The sequence below is a fragment of the Culex pipiens genome, chromosome 3, assembly GCF_016801865.2.
Source record: "Culex pipiens pallens isolate TS chromosome 3, TS_CPP_V2, whole genome shotgun sequence".
Lineage (NCBI taxonomy): Eukaryota > Metazoa > Arthropoda > Insecta > Diptera > Culicidae > Culex > Culex pipiens.
This window is the reverse complement of record NC_068939.1, coordinates 118,067,036-118,090,456: the sequence shown is the minus strand read 5'-3', so window position 1 is coordinate 118,090,456 and position 23,421 is coordinate 118,067,036. Positions and strand designations below refer to the sequence as shown.

The 23,421-nt window shown below is 35.3% G+C and overlaps 2 protein-coding genes across 6 annotated transcripts in view; both read right to left on the bottom strand.

The window, feature by feature from the left end:
* LOC120417898 (USP6 N-terminal-like protein) overlaps positions 1–22,249 on the bottom strand; it is a 40,690-nt gene extending 18,441 nt beyond the window's left edge. For 2 of the 5 annotated variants that reach the window (XM_052710838.1, XM_039580121.2), the window contains exons 1-5: positions 21,749–22,249; positions 19,029–19,691; positions 10,736–11,742; positions 7,272–7,592; positions 7,014–7,206 (exon numbers count right to left, since the gene is read on the bottom strand). In XM_052710838.1, coding sequence (XP_052566798.1) covers positions 7,014–7,206; positions 7,272–7,592; positions 10,736–11,584 — 1,363 coding nt within the window. In that variant the 5' untranslated portion in view covers positions 11,585–11,742; positions 19,029–19,691; positions 21,749–22,249. Of the gene's footprint in view, positions 1–3,139; positions 3,289–3,602; positions 3,648–7,013; positions 7,207–7,271; positions 7,593–10,735; positions 11,743–19,028; positions 19,718–21,748 lie in introns of those variants that run through there. The other 3 variants (XM_039580122.2, XM_039580123.2, XM_052710837.1) reach the window with 3 other exon arrangements.
* On the bottom strand, positions 2,041–2,944 carry LOC120417901 (uncharacterized). The gene is made up of 2 exons (XM_039580130.2): positions 2,313–2,944; positions 2,041–2,244 (listed from the first exon to the last, which is right to left on the bottom strand). The coding sequence occupies exon 1, from the start codon at positions 2,893–2,895 to the stop codon at positions 2,323–2,325; it is 573 nt and encodes a 190-aa protein (XP_039436064.1). The 5' UTR covers positions 2,896–2,944; the 3' UTR covers positions 2,041–2,244; positions 2,313–2,322.
* Positions 22,250–23,421: the final 1,172 nt, after the last annotated feature.

The following is a 23,421-nucleotide window of genomic DNA, read 5'->3' as shown; positions in this document are numbered from 1 at the left end:
GAATTTTAGAATTTTAGAATTTTAGAATTTTAGAATTTTAAAATTTTAGAATTTTAGAATTTTAGAATTTTAGAATTTTAGAATTTTAGAATTTTAGAATTTTAGAATTTTAGAATTTTAGAATTTTAGAATTTTAGAATTTTAGAATTTTAGAATTTTAGAATTTTAGAATTTTAGAATTTTAGAATTTTAGAATTTTAGAATTTTAGAATTTTAGAATTTTAGAATTTTAGAATTTTAGAATTTTAGAATTTTAGAATTTTAGAATTTTAGAATTTTAGAATTTTAGAATTTTAGAATTTTAGAATTTTAGAATTTTAGAATTTTAGAATTTTAGAATTTTAGAATTTTAGAATTTTGGAATTTTAGAATTTTAGAATTTTAGAATTTAGAATTTTAGAATTTTAGAATTTTAGAATTTTAGAATTTTAGAATTTTAGAATTTTAGAATTTTAGAATTTTAGAATTTTAGAATTTCAGATTTTTGGAATTTTAGAATTTTAGAATTTTAGAATTTTAGAATTTTAGAATTTTAGAATTTTAGAATTTTAGAATTTTAGAATTTTAGAATTTTAGAATTTTAGAATTTTAGAATTTTAGAATTTTAGAATTTTAGAATTTTAGAATTTTAGAATTTTAGAATTTAAGAATTTTAGAATTTTAGAATTTTAGAATTTTAGAATTTTAGAATTTTAGAATTTTAGAATTTTAGAATTTTAGAATTTCAGAATGTTAGAATTTTAGAATTTTATAATTTTTGGAATTTCAGAATTTTAGAATTTTAGAATTTTAGAATTTTAGAATTTTAGAATTTTAGAATTTTAGAATTTTAGAATTTTAGAATTTTAGAATTTTAGAATTTTAGAATTTTAGAATTTTAGAATTTTAGAATTTTAAAATTTTAAAATTTTAAACATTAAAATTTTAGAAATATGGGTGCGATTTTAGTTTAATTATGCACCAGTTCAGTTGTTTAGCAATCATTAGTTGCCATTAAAACAATAAAATTGTAGAAACAATTATTTTCCGGAATTGGAATTTATAAAAAAAAATATATATTTTTAAACGAGCTCAACACATAAGAATAATATTTTCGAAAACAATTTTGAAGTTTAAAAAAAATATGTTGTACAGTCATCCCACATATTTGGAACACCCACATATTCGGAACACTTTTGTGATAATTTGTCAATAGCATGCCAAATGCAGCTTTTCTCTCGACCCTACTATTTTAAGGACCTTTATTTGGAGATTTTCTTGCTATTTCAATAGTAAAAGTAGTACTTTTTGAACAAAAAACTTCACTTCAAGACTATTTTATCCAGAGCGGCAAAACACTGCCTCCAAATTGCCTGTTCCATGATTGTGGGATGTTATTGTGCCTCCCACAATTGTGGAACACCTGAATTTAACTGATATTTTTTACAAAAAAGTTATCAGACCATTCATAACACATAACTAAGCTTGATTTTCGTTGGTTTCAGTGCGTGAAGTCATTATTTTGTAAAAAAAATGTGTACTCCTGGAGAGAACTAAAGTTTGTTTACATCCGTAAGAAAAAAGTGTTCCGAATTTGTGGATTTCAAGGGTCAAAGTTTTTCTTCAAAAACTTGATTTAAAAGTAAAAATACAGCAAGTTCGATACAGCATTCTAAAGATCGCAAGAAAAGCTTTCAAATGAAGGTAGAAGCGAATCATTAAGTTCAATTATCGATTTTCTATGATTTTTTGAACATTGGCCGATCTGTAAACTGTTCCGAATATGAGGGATGACTGTAGTGCCTCCTGACTTTGGAAAATAATGGCAACGGCTTTTTTATAATTTCAATCTAGCTGCGTACCGCTCATTAAAATTCATTTTGCGACCCTTTTCTTGACCGTTTCTAGTTATGTAAAATGTTCTAAAACTTTCAATAAAATCATTTTATTTATTTATGATCAACATTTGAAAAGAGCTCGGAGGTTTCCGGCATTTGTCACACATTCGTTTGCTAAAAATAGTGCTAAAATTACAATAAAATAAAACAAACAACAAAACCATGCATTTCAAATTTGTATTGTATAAACTACTTTTCTTTCATCAATTTGTACATTACGTGGAAAATATCTATCAAATAAACGTGAACTGCTCGCTACCGTTCTACTTTGAATTTCCTGTTCGTTCTAATTTCATAACGCGCGCAAACCACCTTCTCCTGCTTTTCTTCTGAATCTGGAATGGCGACATTCGTAGGGGAAAGGAACCTAATCAAATGGGAGGGCGAACATGAAGGTGGTTTCAATATCAATTCGTCAAGATTACAGTTTCGTACCCTTCTTCTTCTAGCAAATCTTGGGCATCGACAGACAGTTGCACTCGGAGCGGGGCTGCGGCGGGAACGGGTTCTTGTAGCACTCGGAGAAGGACGCTACGGGGGGCTTCGCCTTGATGCAGTTCCGGACGACCTTTTTGGGCTCGCAACGGGGTGGGATTTTGGCCTTGCCACAGCCGGGCATCATGGCGCGTGGGCAGAGCTCCTTCTTGACCTTGACGCACTCGGGCGCTTCCAGGCTGGGCGCCGGCTTGGAGCAGGCTGGCCGTGACGCAACTGGTCGCTTGATTCGCCGGGGGACCTTTTGCTGCAGGGTGTCGTCGCAGGAGAATTCTTTGGGCTTTGGGGGTTCCGGGCAGGCTCGCCAGGTCTTGGGGCTTGCGGCCTTTTCGCAGCTGGACGGTGGTTCCGGCATCTTGGTGGAGCGGTCCTCGCAGGCTTTCTGAACGCAGTCTTTCTTCTGGCTAAAGTCCGTCAGCCCGGCGTCCTTGCCGCCCTTGCTCGAGTAGGGTCGTCCACCCTTGGCCAGCTGCTTGCCGACCGGCAGATTCTTCACGACGGCTTCACTGAGAATTTTGAACATCTTGACGGGGCCAGATCTTGTCTCGAACTGCGACTGAACGGTGCCGTTTCGAAAGGTGGTTTGAAAATTTCCGTTGCTTGGCTGCCCCCGTCAACAGTCCCAGGCTACTAGGATCCGGTCGCCGCCCCACTGAACTTAAATTGCTCTCGCCCTAACATCCCTCAAGAAGTGTTCAAATAAACTAATCTACCTAAAAGAATATTGTTCTTAAAATCGAAAATGTTTCCTTCCGAAACAAAAACTCTTAAAGCCTAGTAATTTCCTCGATCATATTATCACAATTCTCATCGAACGAGTCGATTATTACGAGTGAGTTGAGGCTGGTCGCCAATGACGTGCTGGTGTCGAGCGTGGTGAAACTCTGTATCGTTCGGAGCGAGGACATGCTAACGCCTGGACAGGACACAAACACGTGGGTGGTGGTGGTGGCAGTGCGGTTGCATTGTGTTAAGGAGAGGAGGGTCGCGAGAGTGATTTTGGTCGAAAAAAAGTAGTGTAGTTGTTTTGGTGTTTCGAGCGATGAGAAGGGGCACACATCCAGCGTTCCAGTTAAATTTAACATGAAGAAAAAAACGAAAGAAAAGAAAGAAATAAAAAGAACGAACAGATAAGTTAAAAGAGCAAAAATGTTTGGTTTTGGTTTTGGTTTAAAATTGGGGTTAGGAAAAAAACCAAAACAAAAACGAAAGAGCGCGTGCTTTTAATACCTTTGGCCAAAGGATGGGCTCGGCGAAACCGGGATGACGGAGAACCTAGGACACCAAAACCCCGCGTAAGATGAATACATGCGAGAGAAAAGAGGGGAAAACACGGAAAAGAAAACAATGTAAAGGTATAAAACAAAAGAGCAATTTGTTAGAATAAGTTGAAGCAATTCCAGCCCAAGCAGGAAATCAATCCCACGAACCGATGGTATATTGACAACACAGTATTGTAATTTAAAGCTTTTTAATCAAGTGCAGCTTAAGATGCCTACATGCTACCGCTGTTGCCTTCCTCACTGAGAAAAGGCTATAAAATCACTCAAGACATATCTTTACGTATACTTTACGTACCGGCTCGTCATTATATGGAAAATTTCAAAAATGATCCAATCAAACTAGAACAAGTATTTTTGTGCTTTTCGAGCCTCAATTATTCCCTAAAATTTGAAACCAATTGGTTGCATCCACCGCTGGGCAAACAAGCGTTTTTTATTTGATTTTTTTGTAATTTTTATTTTTGCCGTGTTACGCCACATACATTTTTTTAAATTTGTGTGGAAATTTTGTTACGCTCCGCTTTTTGAACGCTCCCATGTCTTCATACATTTTGCCTGCTCGTCTTACAGAAAGGCATGTGAATATTCGAAAATCTGCACATTGAGAAGAGATTTTCTGATCGATTTTGTGTCTTTGGTAAAGTGATACGTTCATTTTTATCATTAAAATTTAAATTTACATCCCATTTTTTTCATTTTTGGCAGTAAAATCTTTTGCGTATGTGTTTACAGGGTGACCACTCTAGTCCTAGTTTCGAATTCCCGACTATTTTTTCCAGAACCTCAAATACAGTGCCATCCAACATTTTCCGTTTTTGGCAACATTTTCTTCTGATTTTGACAACACGAAAAAAAATATTTCAAGGTTTCTTTCAACTTGAAGGCTAAACTGTGGTCGTTTGATAGCGCATGGCTATATTAGGCAATATCTATTGCTTATTGCGAGATAAAATCACGTTTCTCCATCGCTGTGATCGACAGGAGATTATTGCCGCCTTACTACCGCAGTGTAAAAATCAGCAAGTTGAACTGAAATTGTGCATTAATTTGGCTGTCAACTTGGTTTGTTTTGAATATTTTCTAAAAAGTCAGCTGAAAACTCAAGGCAACCTTTGACAACTGCCATAAATTTGTTCTGCGGTTGTCATGCGGCTGTCATGCGACCATTATCTTGCGGTCGTATCACCGCGCGTGAACTCTAATTATTAACGCACGCTGAACAATAAGGGTGCAGAACAAATATTGTATTCAAAAACTTCTAAATTTTAATGAAAATAGACATCTAACCAACTAAAACTCATAATTAGCATGTTTGGGATCGATCAAAAATATGTTTAATTTTTGTGAAGTTCCAAGGAAGAGTTATGTACCGCAAAAAGTTTCCAAAATTTCCTCGAAACATAGTCATTTTGAAAACTAATGATTGCAAAACAACTGGTTTAAAATGCATTTAAAACACATTTTCATTAAAATGTTAATACAATACTAGGCGTCATCCACAATGAGCAAAAACTTGCAACAGAGACCACAAAAGACCCGGGGGTGGTTAAAGTGGATTGCTTTGCCTTTTTTTTTGCGTCATCCATAAAGTATGTCACGCTCTATGGGGGGCAGGGGGGGTCTGAGCAAGTGTGACATTGCCTGTGATAAATATAGGAAAAGCGTGACAAAGGGGGGGAGGGGTGTAAATTTTGGCTGATTTTAGCGTGACGTACTTGATGGATGAAGCCTAGGCCGTCCAGAAATAATTAAAAGTTCTCAAATCTTTGGTGCTCGCTCACCCCTAGAATAATAGATTAGGATGTTAGGAACAATGCTTTCATACAACAAAAAATTCCCAAAAATGATTTACAACTCGCGCGCGGAGCTTGAATGAAAAAGTGCATTTTTCGAGTATTTTTCAGAAATGCGCGTACAATCATACTAAAGTCATTCAAATTTGGTCGCCTTGGGCTTCAAGTTATAGTTTAATGTCCCCTGAACAAATTCCTGTACAGACATAGTCCATAAAAGCTTGTGTTTGAGCATGGAAGTACGTTGTTTTAGGGAGAAAAATTTGAATTTTTTATCTAAAAATTTTCAAAAATCACTCCCCAAAACGAGTTAAAAAACGTTGATCATTTAACATTCAATTTATGTCCACGCAAAGCCGAGATATTAACATTTTAGTGAACAAAAAGTGACGAATTTTCAAAATTCTTCGCATATAAGCGTTTTAGCATAAAAAATGGGCTACTATGATTACAAACGAGAAGGCATATATTTTGGATATTTTTATTTTGCTCGCTCAAAAACGATATTTGTTAATAACATTTCATGAAAAAACATGAGATTTTCTCACAATGTGTCGTAAACGACATATTTATTAGTACTGCTCTGTGATCTTCTCGATATCGATATGAAAGTCAAAAAGGTACACGAAAAATCCCCTTTTTCGACTTTTTATCACTAAAAATTGAATTCCCAAAGTTTTTGTTTTCTTGCTCTGCTTTGATTTGATCATTTTAAAATAAATTAATGTAACGACTTACTAGTCTTGTGTACCTTAATCAAATTGGAAATAATTCTACAAATGTCTGTTACCAAAATATTTTTTCTCCGCGAAATAGAATCTGCTTCAAATCTACCCTTAAAAATTGAGCCAAATTGTAAAATTTGAATAGTTGAATAAGTAAAGTAAAGTGGTTATATTTGTAATTTTGAATGTTCAAAGTGTTTCTAATTATATTTTTATCATTTCTAGTTAAAAACCAACCAATATTTACTCCAAAAGGGAAATGGTAGTCCTTCTTCAGAGCTGAAATTACCTGTTAGGGGAGTTAGTAAGGTAAGTTAAATAATAAAAAACATTCGATACCAAGCAAGTAGGTTTAAAGTAAAAGTTAATGTTATTAGAAACTGTTTTGAGAATTTTAAACAAATCATGAAGCACCCTCATATTTAACAAAAATGTCTAGCTCAACAAGTTAGCACCGGGATTCCTTAAATAATGAAAATGATGGATGTTAGAGGACAAAGCTTTGACCAATGCTGTTTCCGCCCGCTGACGAACTATTTTCACCAAAAAACGTTTAATGCACGCCATCGTCAACCATTTGTTATCACACTCAGTACTGGGAATGGACACCAAAAAGGAAACGTAACACACAAAGCTAAGCTCAGTACACCTAGGAAGCTACCTATTATCACTAGAGAGTAGTTGAAATAAGGAACGCAAACGAAAAATATTATCATCATGCTTCGACACACACACACAACAAAAAACTAAAAAATACACGCTACAAGTGACTCTCCAGCAGCTGGAGCGCCACCGTCGACGTCGGTCGGGACGCAAGCGAGGAGGAACAAGACGACATACCTGTGTGCAGGTTGCTGATCGTGTCCTCCGTGATGTCGTCGCAGTCGCGTTCCGTCCGTTCGTCCTCTTCGTTTTCCCTGTCGCCGTCCTCCTCCTCCTCCTCATCTTGGTCATTCTTCGATTCGCTCCGGTACAGAACCGTTTCCTTCAGTTCCGTTTCCTTTTCGGTGAACTTTTCGTTTCGATGGCCAATCTACAAAAAGAAACCCGAAGTTAGACGACACCATGCAAACCACAAGCCAACAACTCAACCCTCACCTTGGTCTCCAGCGTCGGCTCGATAAACTGCCCGAACGGGAACTTGGGTCCTTCGCTGACCGGGGCCGGCGGCAGCTTGTCCAGGTTGAGCTTCTTCAGCTCGTACATCGCCAGCTGCAGGGTTTTTATCACAGTGTCGTCGTCGTGCCCGAACGCCTTGTACAGCGTCGTCTGCAGGAACTCGGTGATCTGGTCCATGTCCTTCATGCGCAGCAGCTTCACCTTGTGGATCTTGAGGATGGTGTAGGCCATGGCGGTGAGCACGCGCTCCCCAAATAGCATGTAGATGTCCCACACGCGCAGGCACAAGCTGAACGGTATCTGTGGAGGAGGGAGGGGAGGGGAGTTGAAATTGTACTCGTGATCAATTAAAGACTCGCTTTCTATATCATCTCCACTTGGAAGGCACATGACAAGTCAGTTTAAAAAGCTATTTGTAGTAACTACACTTCCCTTGGCATCGTGGCTCGGAAGGCAACGGATGGAACTTCCAATTTGATGAAGTTTTATTAATTTTATTTTTCCGAATTTTAGAATTTCAGAATCATAGAATTTTCAAAAAAAAAGGACCGTAGAATTCTAAAATTTTAGGATTTTAGGAAGTTGAGAAAATCAATTAAATTTTCAGAAATTCTAGGAATTTTCTGAATTATAGGAATTTTAGAAATTTTTAGAAATTTTAGTAATCTCAGGTATTTTAAAGAATTTTAGGATTTTAATTATTTTAGGAATATTAGAAATTTTAGGAGTTTAAAAAACTTTAGGAATTTTGAAGAATTTTAGAAATTTTAAAATTTTTAGAAATCTTAGGAATTAGAGGAATCTTAGGAATACAAAAGAATTTTAAGAGTTTTATTTTTTTTAGGAATTTTAGGAATCTTAGGAGTTTTAGGAATTTTAAAAAGTTTAAGAAATTTTAAGAATTTTATTAATCTTAGGGTTTTCAGGAGTTTTAGGAGTTTGAAGAATTTTCATGAGTTTTGAAATTTTAGGAATCATAGGAATTTAAAGGAATTTTCGAAATTCTAAAAATTTTCGGAATTTGAAGGAATTTTAGGCATTTTAGGAAATTTTATAAAATTACGAATTTTAGAAATTTTTGAAATTTTATGACTCTTAAAATTTTCAGAAATTTTACGAATTTTAGAAATTCTAGAAATGTGAGGAATTTTAGGAGTTTTTTTTAGTTTTAAGAATCTTCGGAATTTTAAGAATCTTAGGAATGCAAAAGAATTTTAGAAGTTTTGAAAAATTTAGGAATTATAAGAATCTTAGAAGTTTTAGGAATTTTAAATGTTTTAGAAATTTTAAGAATTTTTGGAATCTTAGGAATTTTAGGAGTTTGAGGAATTTTGATGAGTTTTAGAAATTTCAAGAAATTCCAGGAATCTTAGGAATTTTAGAAATTTCAAGGAAATTCAGGAATTTTATGAAACTAGGAATTTTAAAATTTTAGGAATTTTATGGCTTTCAGATTAAGAAATTTTAGGAATTTTATATATTTTTTTTTTAATTTTAGGAATTTTAGGAATTAAGGAAAATTTCTTAAGGAGTTATAGCAATCTTAAGAATTATAGGAATTTTAAGGAAATTCAGGAATTTTATGAAACTAGGATTTTTTACTAAATTTTAAGAAATTTATGACTATTAGAATTTTTAGAAATTTTATTGATTTTAGGAATAGGAACTTAAGAAATTTTAGCAATTTTAGACATTTTAGGAATTTTGGGAATTTGAAGGAGTTTTAGGAATCTTAGTAATTTTAAGAAATTTTAGGAATTTTGGAAATCTTAGGAATTTTAAATAATTTTTGGATTTTTTTGAAGTTTTAGGATTTTTGGGGTTTTGGGAATCTTAGGATTTTTTAAATTTTAGGAATCTTAGGAATTTAAAGAGCTTTTAAGGAATTTTAAAGAGTTTTAGAAATTTTAGGAATCTTACGAATCTTAGGAATTTTAAGAATTTTAGGAATTTTGGGAATTTTAAGGAATTTTAAAAAAAATCTTGGAATTCCAAGAATTATAGGAATTTTAGGAATTTTACGAATTTTAGGAATTTTAAGAATTTTAGGAATTTTAATTTTTAGAATTTTTATTAATTTTTTTTTTTTAGTTTTTTTAGAGAAATTTAGAACTTTAAGGAATTTTTGAAATTTTAGGAATTTTGGGAATTTTAGGAATTTTAGCAATTTTAGGAATTTGAAGAATTTTAGGAATTTTAGAAATTTTAGGAATTTTAGGAATGTTAGGAATTTTGGGAATTTTGGGAATTTGAAAATATTTAAGGAATTTAAGAAATTTTAGAAATTTTAGTAAAGAATGTTAGGAATTTTAGGAATTTTAAGAAATTCGGAATTTTAGAAATTTTAGTAATTTTAGGATTTAGGAATTTTAGGAATTTTAAGGAAATTTAGTAATTTTATGAAACTAAGATTTTTTACTAAATTTTAGAATTTTCAGAAATTTTATTGATTTTAGGAATAGGAATCTTAGGAATTTTAAGGAATTTTAGGAATTTTAAGGAATTTTAGGAATTTTAAGGAATTTTAGGAATTTTAAGGAATTTTAGGAATTTTAAGGAATTTTAGGAATTTTGGAAATCTTAGAAATTTTAAATAATTTTTGGATTTTTTTTGAAGTTTTAGGATTTTTGGAGTCTTGGGAATCTAAGGAATTTTAAATTTTAGGAATCTTAGGAATTTGAAGAGCTTTAGAAATTTTAGGAATCTTACGAATCTTAGGAATTTTAAGAATTTTAGGAATTTTGGGAATTTTGGGAATTTTAAGGAATTTTAATGAATTTTAGGGATTTTTAGAAATTTTAAGAATCCTAGGAATTTTAAGAATTTTAGGAATTTCGGGAATTTTAAAGATTTTTTGGAATTTTAGAAATTTTAAGAATTTTAGGAATTTTTAGAATTTTAAATATTTTTTGAGTGTTTTTTTTAAAGGAAATTTAGGACTTTAAGAAATTTTAGAAATTTTGAGAATTTTAGGAATTTGAGGAATTTAAGGAATTTTAGAAATTTTAAGAATGTTAGGAATTTTAGGAATTTGAAAAATTAAAGGAATTTAAGGAATTTTAAAAATTTCAGGAATTTTAGTAATTTTAAGAATGTTAGGAATTTTAGGAATTTTAAGAAATTAGGAATTTTAGAAATTTTAAGAATTTTAGGATCTGGAATTTTAGGAATTTTAAGGAATTTTAGGGATTTTAGAATTTTAGAATTTTTACAAAAAAATTGAGGCTCTTAGAATGAAATTTTAAAACCTTTGGGAATTTTACTAGGATTTTTATTGATTTCAGAATTAATAGAAATTTACAAACTTGGAAGTTCATAATTTTAGAATTTGAGATTTTCAAAATCGTGCATTATATTTTTTTGTAAAATTGTCATTTGACGTCTTAAAACATTTGTAAAAGCAAGAAAATATCAAAATTTAAAGTTTAAAGTTGAAGCTTACCCTCTCGATAAAGATCACGAAGAACCACTTGAGCGAGTACAGCACCGAGTCCACGCCGTGCTTGTCCAGGTGCTTCTTCACCTTCGGCATACACTTGGTGAGAATCTTGTCGTGATGCTGCAGAAACCGCATCAGCTTCGGGAAGCCCTCCACGTACAGCCCGTGCATGGCGTACCGCTCGTTCGACAGCAACGCGTTCAACGCCCAAAAGGTGTCCTCCTCGTCAAAGTACATCAGCAGGACCCCCGCCACAGTGGACATTCCCTGGCAGTAGCCTACTTCCATGTTGTACATGCTGTACGCGGCCAGCACCCGGAACAGACTCTGCTGCTTGACGCTGTACCGCTCGCGGTAGTTGATATGGTTCCGGAACTGCCGGTTCACGTCAAAGTCGATCTGCCGGATGTCCGGGCTGTACTGGCGGGCGAATTTCAGCATTTTGTCGTACACTCCCGCGTTGTCCTTGACCGCCTCCTCGATGTTGAGGAACTTTTTCCAAATGTCCGCCCGTAACCGGTCCGGAATGCCCTTCATCACGCGTCGCTGGAGGCGTTCCTTCGTTTCGGCGCTGGTCCAGTTTTTGCGCATTTTGAGCCACTTTTTCGTCCGTTCGACCTCGATCTGCTTGCGGCGGGCCATCTCCAGGTCGTCCCGATCGGGTCGCTCCTTCTCGGGGTGCAGAAAGCCGTACCGGTCGGCTTGCGAGTAGATCTCGAAGACCGGATCGTCCCACGAGTCAATGTCGACGTTTTTGCGACCCCGATCGTACCGCTGGAAGATGGCCTCCCGCTCGGCGTTGGCCCGCTCCAGCAGAATCCGCTTGTCGACGGTGTCCTCATCGTTCATCATCTCGCCCCGGGGGTTGCTTTGTTGCACCACTTCTCAGCTCAGCGCTCTCTCAGCTATCACCGTCGTCCTACCTGGCCCCGTTCCACCCAACCTGCTTCCATCGCGTCAGAACTCGGTCAGTCTGGTTCCTTTCTTCGTCACCCAACCCAGCACACGATCTGTAACAGAGAACGAGAAAAAAGCAACAACACATAATTATTCAACGCATAAATATTTATTATTCGCGGGCCAGCATTCCAGCGGCGTGGTCCGGCATTTCGCTGCAACATCTATAAATAACTGTAGTGTTAAACGGTCAGTAATGTCCCTCCTCTCTCGCCGAAATCGATTCAAGTCTGGTCGGGGCTGCTCACATGGCCAAATAATGGTGTGTGACCTTGAGCGGCGCGCGATCACGTTTTCAACGCGCGCTTAAGTCTGTTGCAATTAATTACTTGAGGTGAAGATCCGAAAATTTTGGACGGTGTCGTATCGAATTAACGCGGGCCTTTCTCGGATTGTGAATGGACCCACCACCCAAGAGGGTGGCCGGTTGCTGGCGTTTAGATTAAGTGTGTGGTGTAATTTCTTGTTTGTTGGGTCGGTGTGATTTATTGGCGATTTCATGTTTGAATTAATGAAAACTCAAATGAAAAACTGACTTCTCTGGGTTATTGCTGATTCGAAATGAGCATGAGCATGAGCAGCATGAGCATGAGCAGCATGAGCATGAGCAGCATGAGCATGAGCATGGTTGACTGCCAATGAGCTGCGACTCCGTTATTGACAGATCAGCTGAAGTTAAACAATGAATAAAAAATGATCAGTGGGAGCCAACCATCCGTTCACTGTTTAACCTCTGAAAATCCCTACTTTATTAGTCAATACCGGCGCCCTCCCAAGAAGCCTGCAGTTCAACGAAAGGGAGGAATGTTAGTCCGATAATTGAAGTTGCAGACTCATCAAGCATACAGCTTTTTGCTATATACCTGTTGATACCGCATGAGACCGTTGAATCCACAGCATCTCCTTCAAGCATCACGTGATTGATATTTTTTTGGGTTAGTAGGATAAGGTAATGGCTTTTCGATGCCTCCCGAGCTACGATGCTATGGGGAGGACTTTCATAACAGACCCGTCGGCGAGCCTTCCGAGCAACGATGCTATGGGAAGGTCTTTCTGGTTAACACACAAAATCACACACACACAGTTTTTTTGCTCCACTATTATCTCGACGTTCCAAAATGTCAGCGCATCTTTCGATCATTATATAGAAATGGCTTTTTTACCGTAAAAAAAATAAAACCTTATTCAAAAAATGTAAACACAATTTAGCCGACGCCGTGCCTTCCGGTCAACGTTGATATAGAAAGGGCTTTGAAAATCACAAAACTGTTAATAAAGATTACACAAGCACATAAAACACAAATTACTCAACGAAAATGACGCTCAAGACGCAAATAATTTAGTAAGGCAACCGCGTGGCCTCGTCGCAGCATACAATTCACGACAAAAATGCGAAACAAAAGGCACATAAAAAAAACTTTTCACTCCGAATATTTTTTACGACAACGCGCTCCCTTTGCCAATTATGCACTCTCATTCGATTACCACAATCACTCACCCCATACGAACAGCGACACAAAAGCACACAAAAAAATTAACCTGAATAATCACGACAACGCGTCCCCACTTCCAGCGCACCACTCTGGGTTATTGCTGATTCGAAATGTGCATTAAATGTCCAATAAAATGGCATGTATCTCGATTTTGGATAGTTGAGTAACGGGAAATGGCTGCAATTTTAAACTATGTTTTAAAATTTTGATGAAGATGCGTTTTTTCTCGGAATTTTTAGTACGCCATCGAATTGGATGTCCATTTTTACACAAAAGTTCCATTAAAACCAAATTTATATCTTTTTACGGGTTGGAGTTACACAGCAAAAAAGTAGTAAACCAGCTGCGTGTAAAAAGCCTGGGTGTAAAAAAAAATTGTGCATTGTTTGTCAAGCTCATATATCGATTTTTCGTCGGTCCGATGGCCGAGCGTGCTAAGGCGCCAGTCCGTACTGTTGGTGCTGGGTTTGAATCCCATTGGTTGCATTGTTTTGTGTTTACAAAAATTTTACATGCAGTGTGTAATATTAAGTGTATTTTTACGAAGGTGATGTGCATGCTCTTGCATGCGGTTTTACCTTCGGATTTTTTGCTGTGTATGTACACATCATTGAAAAAAAAACAATGAAAAAATCTAGAAAAAAAATTAAAGGAGTCGTACCGCCTCACCGTCACGAGATAACAAAAAACAAAGCAAAAAATACAAAATTAAAAATAATTGAATATCTCGAAACGATTAGCGAAATTCTATAGTATTCCTCTAATTCTTCGAACGTCTTGAAAAGTTAATAAGGACTTCGGCGCCAGCAGAGCAAAACATGTGTTGTAAAATAATTAATTTCATTAATCTTACATCGTTCACAACATTACAACCTTATTTGTTATAAATCGTTTAATAACAACCTAATAAACAGTATTCGACACATATATCATTACTTTTTCACAGCTATCTGCTTTCACTTACTTAAAACAACCAAATACGAACTCCGGTGCTGCAGCAACCTCATTAGCATTCGCGTCCATTGCTTCTCGACGTCGTCGAAAACAACAGCAACAAAAAAAAAACGCAACATCAAATTCCAACAAACCCCCCAATCGCCAACGATTGAGGGATCGAATCGGAAAGAAATTATTTGAAATTACTTCTTTTTCGTTCGCTTTTCACGCGTAACGGCGAACTTGAATGTTGCTCTTTTCAGTTTGTGTGGGTGCGGAAGGTGTAAGCCATAAACCACCACAAGTTTACGTTTTGCACTGTGCTGGTTTTGGATTTCCAGTTTTAAGTTGTGTTTTTGCGGTTTAACCCCCACTCGCAATTCAGGTTTCACTTGACCGTGGAGAAGAGCTTTGAAGCGCGCTCAGGCCGGAAAGAAGGTGTCCTTGAAGTTAACAAGAGCACACCACACTGACCGGCGGTTCAGGGTTAGATCACTAGTTGGATGATGGTTAGATTGAGGTGAGAAGGTGTTTTAATCTGAGGTTTGAATATTTGATTTTGTTTGCAAACTGTTCAGAATCGGACAATCGAAATTTTGGTTGTTGAAATCTGGTTGTTTGTAATATTTGTTTCCTCCGGGTTTCATCTTGATGTTTGAAAATTTTATTTTTTGAAGACACAAAATCACCATTTGAAAAAAAAATCACCGCTGCGTCATTTTATCCATTTTTAGCTCAAAGGATATCAGTAGCATGCATAAATATCATAATCTGGATGAATCATTATACGAATTCAGCTAACCTAACAAGGCTGTATAATGTAAATTCGGATGGAAATAGCGCCATCATCATTGGAATGGTGTCTACCATTTTTCCGATGAGTCATAAACATTCTGGCAGCACTCTCGCTTAAGGGTGCACAGCAACGAAGGAAGTTGTTGTCTTCTTATTCCAAAATTAACAAACTTGCGGACCCAATCCTGCAACAACGTGATTGTAAAAACAATCAAACTTTGTTGTAAATTACTTTGTGGACAGTACATTAGGGGATGAATGAAAAAAAATTTCGATAGTATCCGTAGTTTTGAAGATACTAAAATGTCTATAACAAAAATCTAGGTGCGAAAGCTCTGCTTGATGTGCACCGTTAAAAAAGTTGTTATTTGTGCACCGTGATGTTCACAGCATAAAATCCAATGGTAAAATCGCATACTAAAGCATGCGCATCTCATGCAATGCATTTAAAAAAAAACATAGTTTAAAAAAATTCAAAACATTTTTGATCGATCCCATGCATGCTAAATATGATTTTAAAAGCAGGAAAATGCATTTAAAATTGTTTTCAGTCGATTAGACTTCTTTTTTCATTACAAATTTCAAGTTTTCTGAAAAAAAATTGCCCCCTGATTTTTCAGACCGTTTATTAAGGGGGGGGGGGGGGGGGGGCGACATACACTTTAACAAATATTTGCAACGGCTTTATGAAATTTTTAAATACAGTACTTGCTCGGTAACTGGGCTGAGAATGTAGCCCAGTCACCGAAGGCTGCTCGCTTACTGGGCTGAACGAAAAATTACGAGGGGACCACCGATGCATAATATATTTCTGGTGGAATTTAAACATAAAAGTTACTCAAATTTATTTACAAATAGAGGGTGACGATTCTCGAGATTTTCAATTTCCCGGGAATCGAGAGTTGTGTTTTGTTATTTCCCGGGAATAATTTAACAGAAATGTAATAAATTTGTTACTTTTCAACCAATTCAGTTACAATTAATTCAAACTTATTCAATGAAACGTTAATTTAAGTAGCCTCGTTTTATAGTTCACAGATCCACATTTTGATATATTTTTTTCTGAATTCTGAAGCTTTTTGCATGAACTTGTTATTAGATTTAAAAAAAATTAAAATTAGCTAATGAGCAACTCTCTACGAAATCGGCCGATTTCGACCATTTTTATTTTTTGTATTTTTTGATTTGGCTCAAACTTTGTAGGGGCCTTCCCTATAACCTAATAAGCCTTTTTTGTGTCATTGGTTGACCCATACAAGTCTACATACAATTTTGGCAGCTGTCCATACAAAAATGGTACGTAAATATTCAAACAGCTGAAACTTTTGAGTGAATTTTCTAATCCATTTGGTGTCTTCGGCAAAGCTGTAGGTATTGTTAAGGACTATTGAGAAACAAATAGGTACACGGAAAAAAAATTTGCACATTTTTTAATCAATTTTTTTTCCACAAAAACTCAATTTTCCAAAATACGTATTTTTTGATTTTCGAGATTTTTTGATATCTGGACTTTTTTTTTGATTAGGTCCTATAAACATATGAAAGACAATAGGTTATAGGACCTTTTCAAAAAAAACTCTGGATATGTTTTAGGGGACAAAAACCCGCAACTTTTGAGCCATAGAGAAACATGGTCCAAAATCTGCCGCCGAGTTATGAACTTTTGAAAAAATAGTGATTTTTGGAAAAAAAAATCGAAATATCATACAAAAACAAATTTGACGTAATTTTTTTATGTAAAATTGAACATCCAATCGAAAAGTACTTTACAGATTTTTTGATAAAGGGCTCTGTTTTCAAGATATTGCCACCGAATGTTTGATTTTAGCGAAAAAATTTCAGTTTTTCAAATTTTAAAAATAGTGGCCATGAGTGACCATTTCCAATTTTATTATTTTTTTTTGAAAATTTGCTATAAAATTGTCTCAGAGATGTTGGACCTCGGGTTGCTGAGATACAACCGCTTTAAGAAAAAGAAACACAAAAATTGATGTTTTCTAAGTCTCATCAAAACAACCCACAATTTTCTAATGTCGTTATCTCAGCAACTAATGGTTCGATTTTCAATGTTAAAACATGAAACACTTGTGAAATTTTCCGATCTTTTCGAAAAAAATATTCTGATTTTTTTTAAATCAAGACTAACATTTTAAAAGGGCCAAACATTGAATATTATTATTTTTATTATTATTTGTTCTGAACGTTTCGATTTTTTCAAATGTTTTTTCTGATTATTTTATATAATTTGGCTTTCATATTTATAAGAATAAAATTCGACCAAATTTCCCGGGAATCGAAAGGTCCAAAAATGATTGATTTCCGGGAATTCCCGCTCGTCACCCTCTATTTACAATGCTTACTTTTCATATATCTTTAATTGTGACTTGAAATGTACCCAAATGTAAACTGAAAACTATCGAATTTGGTAATATTTTACCGAAATTCGGTAATGAAGTGCATTATTGTTCATGTTACTACCGATTTTCGGTAACACACTTAGATTTCTTTACCGAATTTGGTAGTTGAAAATTCGGTACAGTTTAGATCGGTAAACCGTCTGTCAAGATAAACAAAAATCGCTATTTAAATGAAGTTTTTTTTTTTTTGGATCCTGTGTAATTTCCTAAAGTGTCTTCCTTGACCTGATCAAACGTGTTAACTAACAAGTTATCGTACCCAATAAATCAACGAATTACAAATTACAAAATGAACAATAATTACCAAATTCGTTAGTTTTCGTTTTACCGAACTGTTCAGCAGTGGAAAAATCGGTAAAATTCTATGTGTGTAGCTAACGGCTCAAGCTTTTTGTTCACTTTTTTTACCATAGGTAACATTTGTCCAGTGGCAGTGCGTGGCCGAATGGTTACGCTGTCCGCTTTGTATGCGGATGATTCTGGGTTCGATTCCCATCTGCTGCAACCTTCCATCAGATGACGAAGTAAAATGTCGGTCCCGGCCTTGGTTGTTGTTAGGCCGTTAAGTCATTCCAGGTGTAGAAGTCGTCTCCATGCCATAAGTACAAACAACACACCAAACCAAGCCTACTCCGGTGGAATCGCTGGCGGTGGTTGGACTCGCAATCCAAAGGTCGTCAGTTCGAACACTGGGGTGGAAGGTTCCTTGGAGTAGAAAGAGGTTTGGGTGCTCTCCCCATTCAAGCCTTCGGACTCCTAGGTTCGAGCAGAAACTTGCAATAGAGACCACAAAAGACCCGGGGGTCGTTAATGTGGATGGTTTGATTTTTTTGAACATTTGTACAACGAAAAACTTGTCTCTCTTGTTTAATATGTTTTCAGTGGTTTTGTGCATTTATCATGTTTACATTTTATTCTCTTATGGTATAATTACCATAAATAATATTAAGTCAAACAGATTCCCATATTTTTTGTATGAATGTGTTGCTTGTTTTGCACAATGTTTGCTTTAACGTTTTATCATAAGCATTTAAATTGCAAAAATCATATTTAAACATAGTCTAGGACAGGCCTGCTTAACACTTTCGACTCAATTTTCAAATTTTTGACCATCAAAATAACAATTGCCCATTTTTTCATGATTTATTTGATTGAATCGGTTCTCAGAGGACCAGTGAACAAAACTTTAATAAAAGATTGAACAATATTTTTGCTAGTTGTTTTTATCTGCATTTTACGTCAAAAAAATTCACATAAAAAAACCATGTCGATGTCTGTAAAAAAGCTCGTACTTCATCAATGTGGATGAAATTTTGTCAGAAGTTAGTTTATATTTTTCTTAAACATGTGCAAAAAAGAAGCAGTTTAGGTAAGGTTTATTTGATCAGTTCTTTTTCTGAGTGCTTTTGACAAAATCATTTTGTAGCTCAGTGAATAAGGCAAAACAAGTTATTCTCTACAATGCTTCTTGAAGAGCTAAAATTTATAACCCTTTGAAAAATTTTGACTCACGACATGATAAATCGAGATTTGATAGAGAAGTGCACAACCACGAATTTTCAGTTCTGCACCAAAACGTGATCAGTCAAGCCAAACCAAGAAGAAGACCTTACTTCCATAAAAACAAAAATGAGCTCATCACCAACCGGAGCAAATTTATGAAAATGATCGAGTGAAGTTGTGGCCACCAGAACTCACCTGCCCTGTTTCGTTTCTGCAAACTTTGGGACGTTCGCAGCGCGTGCAAGTGCGGCGGTTCAAGTACGTAAGCAAGGGGCACCTGTTTTGTCTGCGTGCAGCTGAACTGAATTGCGAGAGAACTACTAGACTCTGCAGCTGCCAAAAACTCTCCTCGCTTCCTGGTTCTGCGGCTGGTCACTGAACTTTGAAATCTACTGCTGTTGCTGCTGCTGCTTTGCATGTGCCACCACTCGAAATTAGATTCTCTTCCCGGTTTCACACAAAACCCACACCCACAGACACTCTTGAGATATGTGTTTAGGCGATTATTTTTTTTTCGCTGCTTCTTTATTTCGCCAACGCGTAGGAACCACAAAATTCACAACACTTGGGGAAGCCTTATCTCCTCTTCTTTCCTTGACTTAATCCCCAGCTCTTCGTACACGTACAGTATCAGGTATGTTTCGTCTTCCCCACCTCTTCTCGGCGTAATTACAGAACGAAATTATTTCTTCTTGGGTAATTGTGCGCACCTTATACACTTTACACACTAGGCGGGTAACGAAATCGAAAGCCCACTGACTGAGGCAATAACTTGGTGCTGCTGCGATGATCAACGACGAGCGCCAGCTCAGCTCAACACTGCTGGCATGAAGTATGTTGCGAGCTGCTCGGCCGTTCCTGCAACAAATACAGAGAGAAGGAGACTGTGAAGAAATAAAGTGAGCAACATATCAGTGAATGTAACGAGATAGAGAGAGAGAGCAGCAGCAGCAGAGAGAATGAACGCAAACATTTACAACAGTACATTGAGCTACAATAAAATAGTTGGGTGGATAAATACGATTACTGAGAAGAGGGGCGTGATGATGTTTGGAGTTTGCATACCAAATGCAATAGAGCTTGTTGACGCTGCTGATAGGCTTAATTCAATTCAGGAAAGCTAAGGTCAAGAGCAAACAAGCAAGTCGTCACTTTGGACCAGGTCAGTGCGACGAAATACTGGAGAAAACGTTTTAATAAAATTGTTTATGATAAGATCCAAAATAGTTGGGAAGCTCGCAGAAGCCGTGTTTACTTTTCATCCAAGCGATAGGTGGATTCCCTTGGTATCCCTTGCAGAGATGCTTAAAACTTAAACGACTTTCAAAGTATCCAGATTTGAAAAGGGAAAGAATTCTGGAAGTTTTCTGACCATTTCAAAATGTGAACATTTAAAAATTCAAACATCTCAAATTCCTAAATTGAATTCTTCAAAAAGCCTGAAGTTCTAAAATTCTAAATTTTTCAAATCTGTATAATTTTAAATTCTGAATTTCTAAAATTTTAAAATTTTAAAATTTTAAAATTCTAAAATTCTTATATTCTAATATTATAAAATCCTAAAATTCTAAAATTCTAAAATTCTAAAATTCTAAAATTCTAAAATTTTCAAATTCTAAAATTCTGAAATTCTAAAATTCTAAAATTCTAAAATTCTAAAATTCTACAATTCTAAAATTCTAAAATTCTAAAATTCTGAAATTCTAAAATTCTAAAATTCTAAAATTCTAAAATTCTAAAATTCTAAAATTCCAAAATTCTAAAATTTTAAAATTCTAAAATTCTAAAATTCTAAAATTCTAAAATTCTAAAATTTTAAAATTCTAAAATTCTAAGATTCTAAAATTCTAAAATTCTAAAATTCTAAAATTCTAAAATTCTAAAATTCTAAAATTCTAAAATTCTAAAATTCTAAAATTCTAAAATTCTAAAATTCTAAAATTCAAAAATTCTAAAATTCAAAAATTCTAAAATTCAAAAATTCAAAAATTCAAAAATTCAAAAATTCAAAAATTCAAAAATTCAAAAATTCAAAAATTCAAAAATTCAAAAATTCAAAAATTCAAAAATTCAAAAATTCAAAAATTCTAAAATTCTAAAATTCTAAAATTCTAAAATTCTAAAATTCTAAAATTCTAAAATTCTAAAATTCTAAAATTCTAAAATTCTAAAATTCTAAAATTCTAAAATTCTAAAATTCTAAAATTCTAAAATTCTAAAATTCTAAAATTCTAAAATTCTAAAATTCTAAAATTCTAAAATTCTAAACTTCTAAAATTCTAAAATTCTAAAATTCTAAAATTCTAAAATTCTAAAATTCTAAAAATTTTAAATTTTAGAACTCTAAAATTCTAAAATTTTTAAGTTTTCAGATTTGATGTTTTTAATCCTAATTTTTTTTAATTTGAGTTTTTGCAATTTTTTAGATTATTTTCCATTTAAAAATTTGAAACCTTTATTTTTTTTTAAATAAATTATGAAAACTTCGCAATTATAATTCATCACGAATTCATTATGAAAACAAAAAAAAATATTTTTTTTTTTTGCAAATGGTGTTAGTGAGCAAGGAAGAAGCTACCTTCTGGTGGATTAAGTCCTGATTTCTCAATGTTCTGAAAGATCGTTTCTGGACTTGAACTTGTTTCCCAATTTACCCCAATTACTGGTTCCCTCAACATATGTACGGCTTATTTGTAGCAATCTGTGATTGTGAGTTTGGCAGCTTGGTGTGTTGTTAATTTATAACGCTATTTATTCATACAAACTTTAATGATCTTAAGTTTTATTATTTTTTATCAGTCTAATTTTCAATCCATAAAGCGAATGTGGACAACTGTATCACGATTGTTTTTATGTTACAGGTGAGCAAATTGAGATCTGCAAAACCTATTAGCAAAATAAATAAAATCACTCACCTAGCCGCAGCCTCCGTACCAAAAACGTGATCCAGCAGCAGCGTTTCGACAAACGCGGAAAGTCATACACACACAGTGGCGTAAAAGTCGCGAACTTGTTTCGCGTAGACTGAATTTTCTTCACCGCAGCAGCACAAACGACCAGACGGGAGGGGCAGCAGCGCCAACGAAAACGGTCTTGCAAGTGAAGCAAGAGAATCAAAGGAGGAAAAAACAGGCATTCAAGAAACGCAACAACGCCAAGATTGTTCTCTTCCCGAAAAAATCACCAAATCATGCCACCTGTGAACTACTTTTCCAGGTTTTAAACCAATGAGTGTGCACTTTACAGAACAATGTTCGCACCTCCGAGGTGCCAAACGATGCGAAATAAGAGGAAAATGTGGGAAAACTAGTCGCCTCCCAAAGTCCACACACAAAACTCGCGATTTTTCCCCTTTCCACCAGCAAACGAAAAAAAACACAACCGAACCACCGAGCAGCACAAACTGATTTGATGCTCTTTTCTTGCGCGATGCGAGAATTGTCAAATTTGACAGATTCGGTGTTTTTGTTGTTGTTACAGGGATGCCAGAACAGATGGTTACGGCTCAAGGCTGTATTTAGGATCAGGAAATGTCTGCAAGGTTGGTATAGAAGTTTTCGAGGAGTTGCTTGAGTACGGACACAACTCGCTAGTTCGAACTTCGGATTCCACAAATCCACAACCCCGCGGGAATTCAAATTGCTCGTTTAAATTTCCGTATTAACTTTTCAAAAGGGCGATTCCTTCATTGTAAACTAGCAGTCTTATGGACTATCTACAATCACTTTACACTCAACCCCCGGTGGTTGGTCACTTTTTCGTTTGACAGTTTTTTAGTTTGTACCCCGTTGGTTGGTCAAAGTCAAACTAAAAAGTGACGAACTGTCACTTTTTACACGGCGTTCACGCACACTATCAAAACAAACGTTTGGTAGTGTGTGTGAACTCCGTGTAAAAGGGGTGTCAAACTAAAAAGTGACCCCGTTCGTTTGACAACAGTTGGTGTCAAACCATCGGGGTTTGAGTGTACTTAGATTGCACTTAGCTTAGCAATTTGTATCAATAGAAATGAATTTGATCTTCTACAATGGCAAAGTAATCAAACATGAAACTTGACGTACCTATGGATTGGAAAATTTCAAAATCTACGGTAAGTTGACATTTCATTATCAAAGGTAAACAAACAACTGCATAGCAAAATATATCAGCCCAGCAAGTTTTCTAAGTTGATTGTGGATGACGGCCTTAAGTTGCGTACTATTCTAAGTAACTTATATATTTTACTTAACTTAACTCAAACAAAACAATGTTCAAACAAACAGTCTGTCCTGCTTACGTCAGTGGATGTTCACGTTTGGAACGAGCAGAACAGACTCTTTGTTTCCACCTCGGCTTTGGCCCATTTACATTGTTTTGCTTGAACTATTCTAAGCTAAGTGATTGTAGAAAGCCCATTACTCATACTTAAGGCTAGTATGCAGATCGGAAGGAAAGGGGTCAAGAAACAGCTTTACGAACAGCAGAACAAAGGAGAGGGAGCGATTTCTTGGGGCTTTTCTTCACCCTCTCTGACTTGCTTGCGCTGCCGCTACTATCCATTTGATTTTTTTTCTTGACCGGTTCCTTCCGAAGTGCGTATACCGCTTTA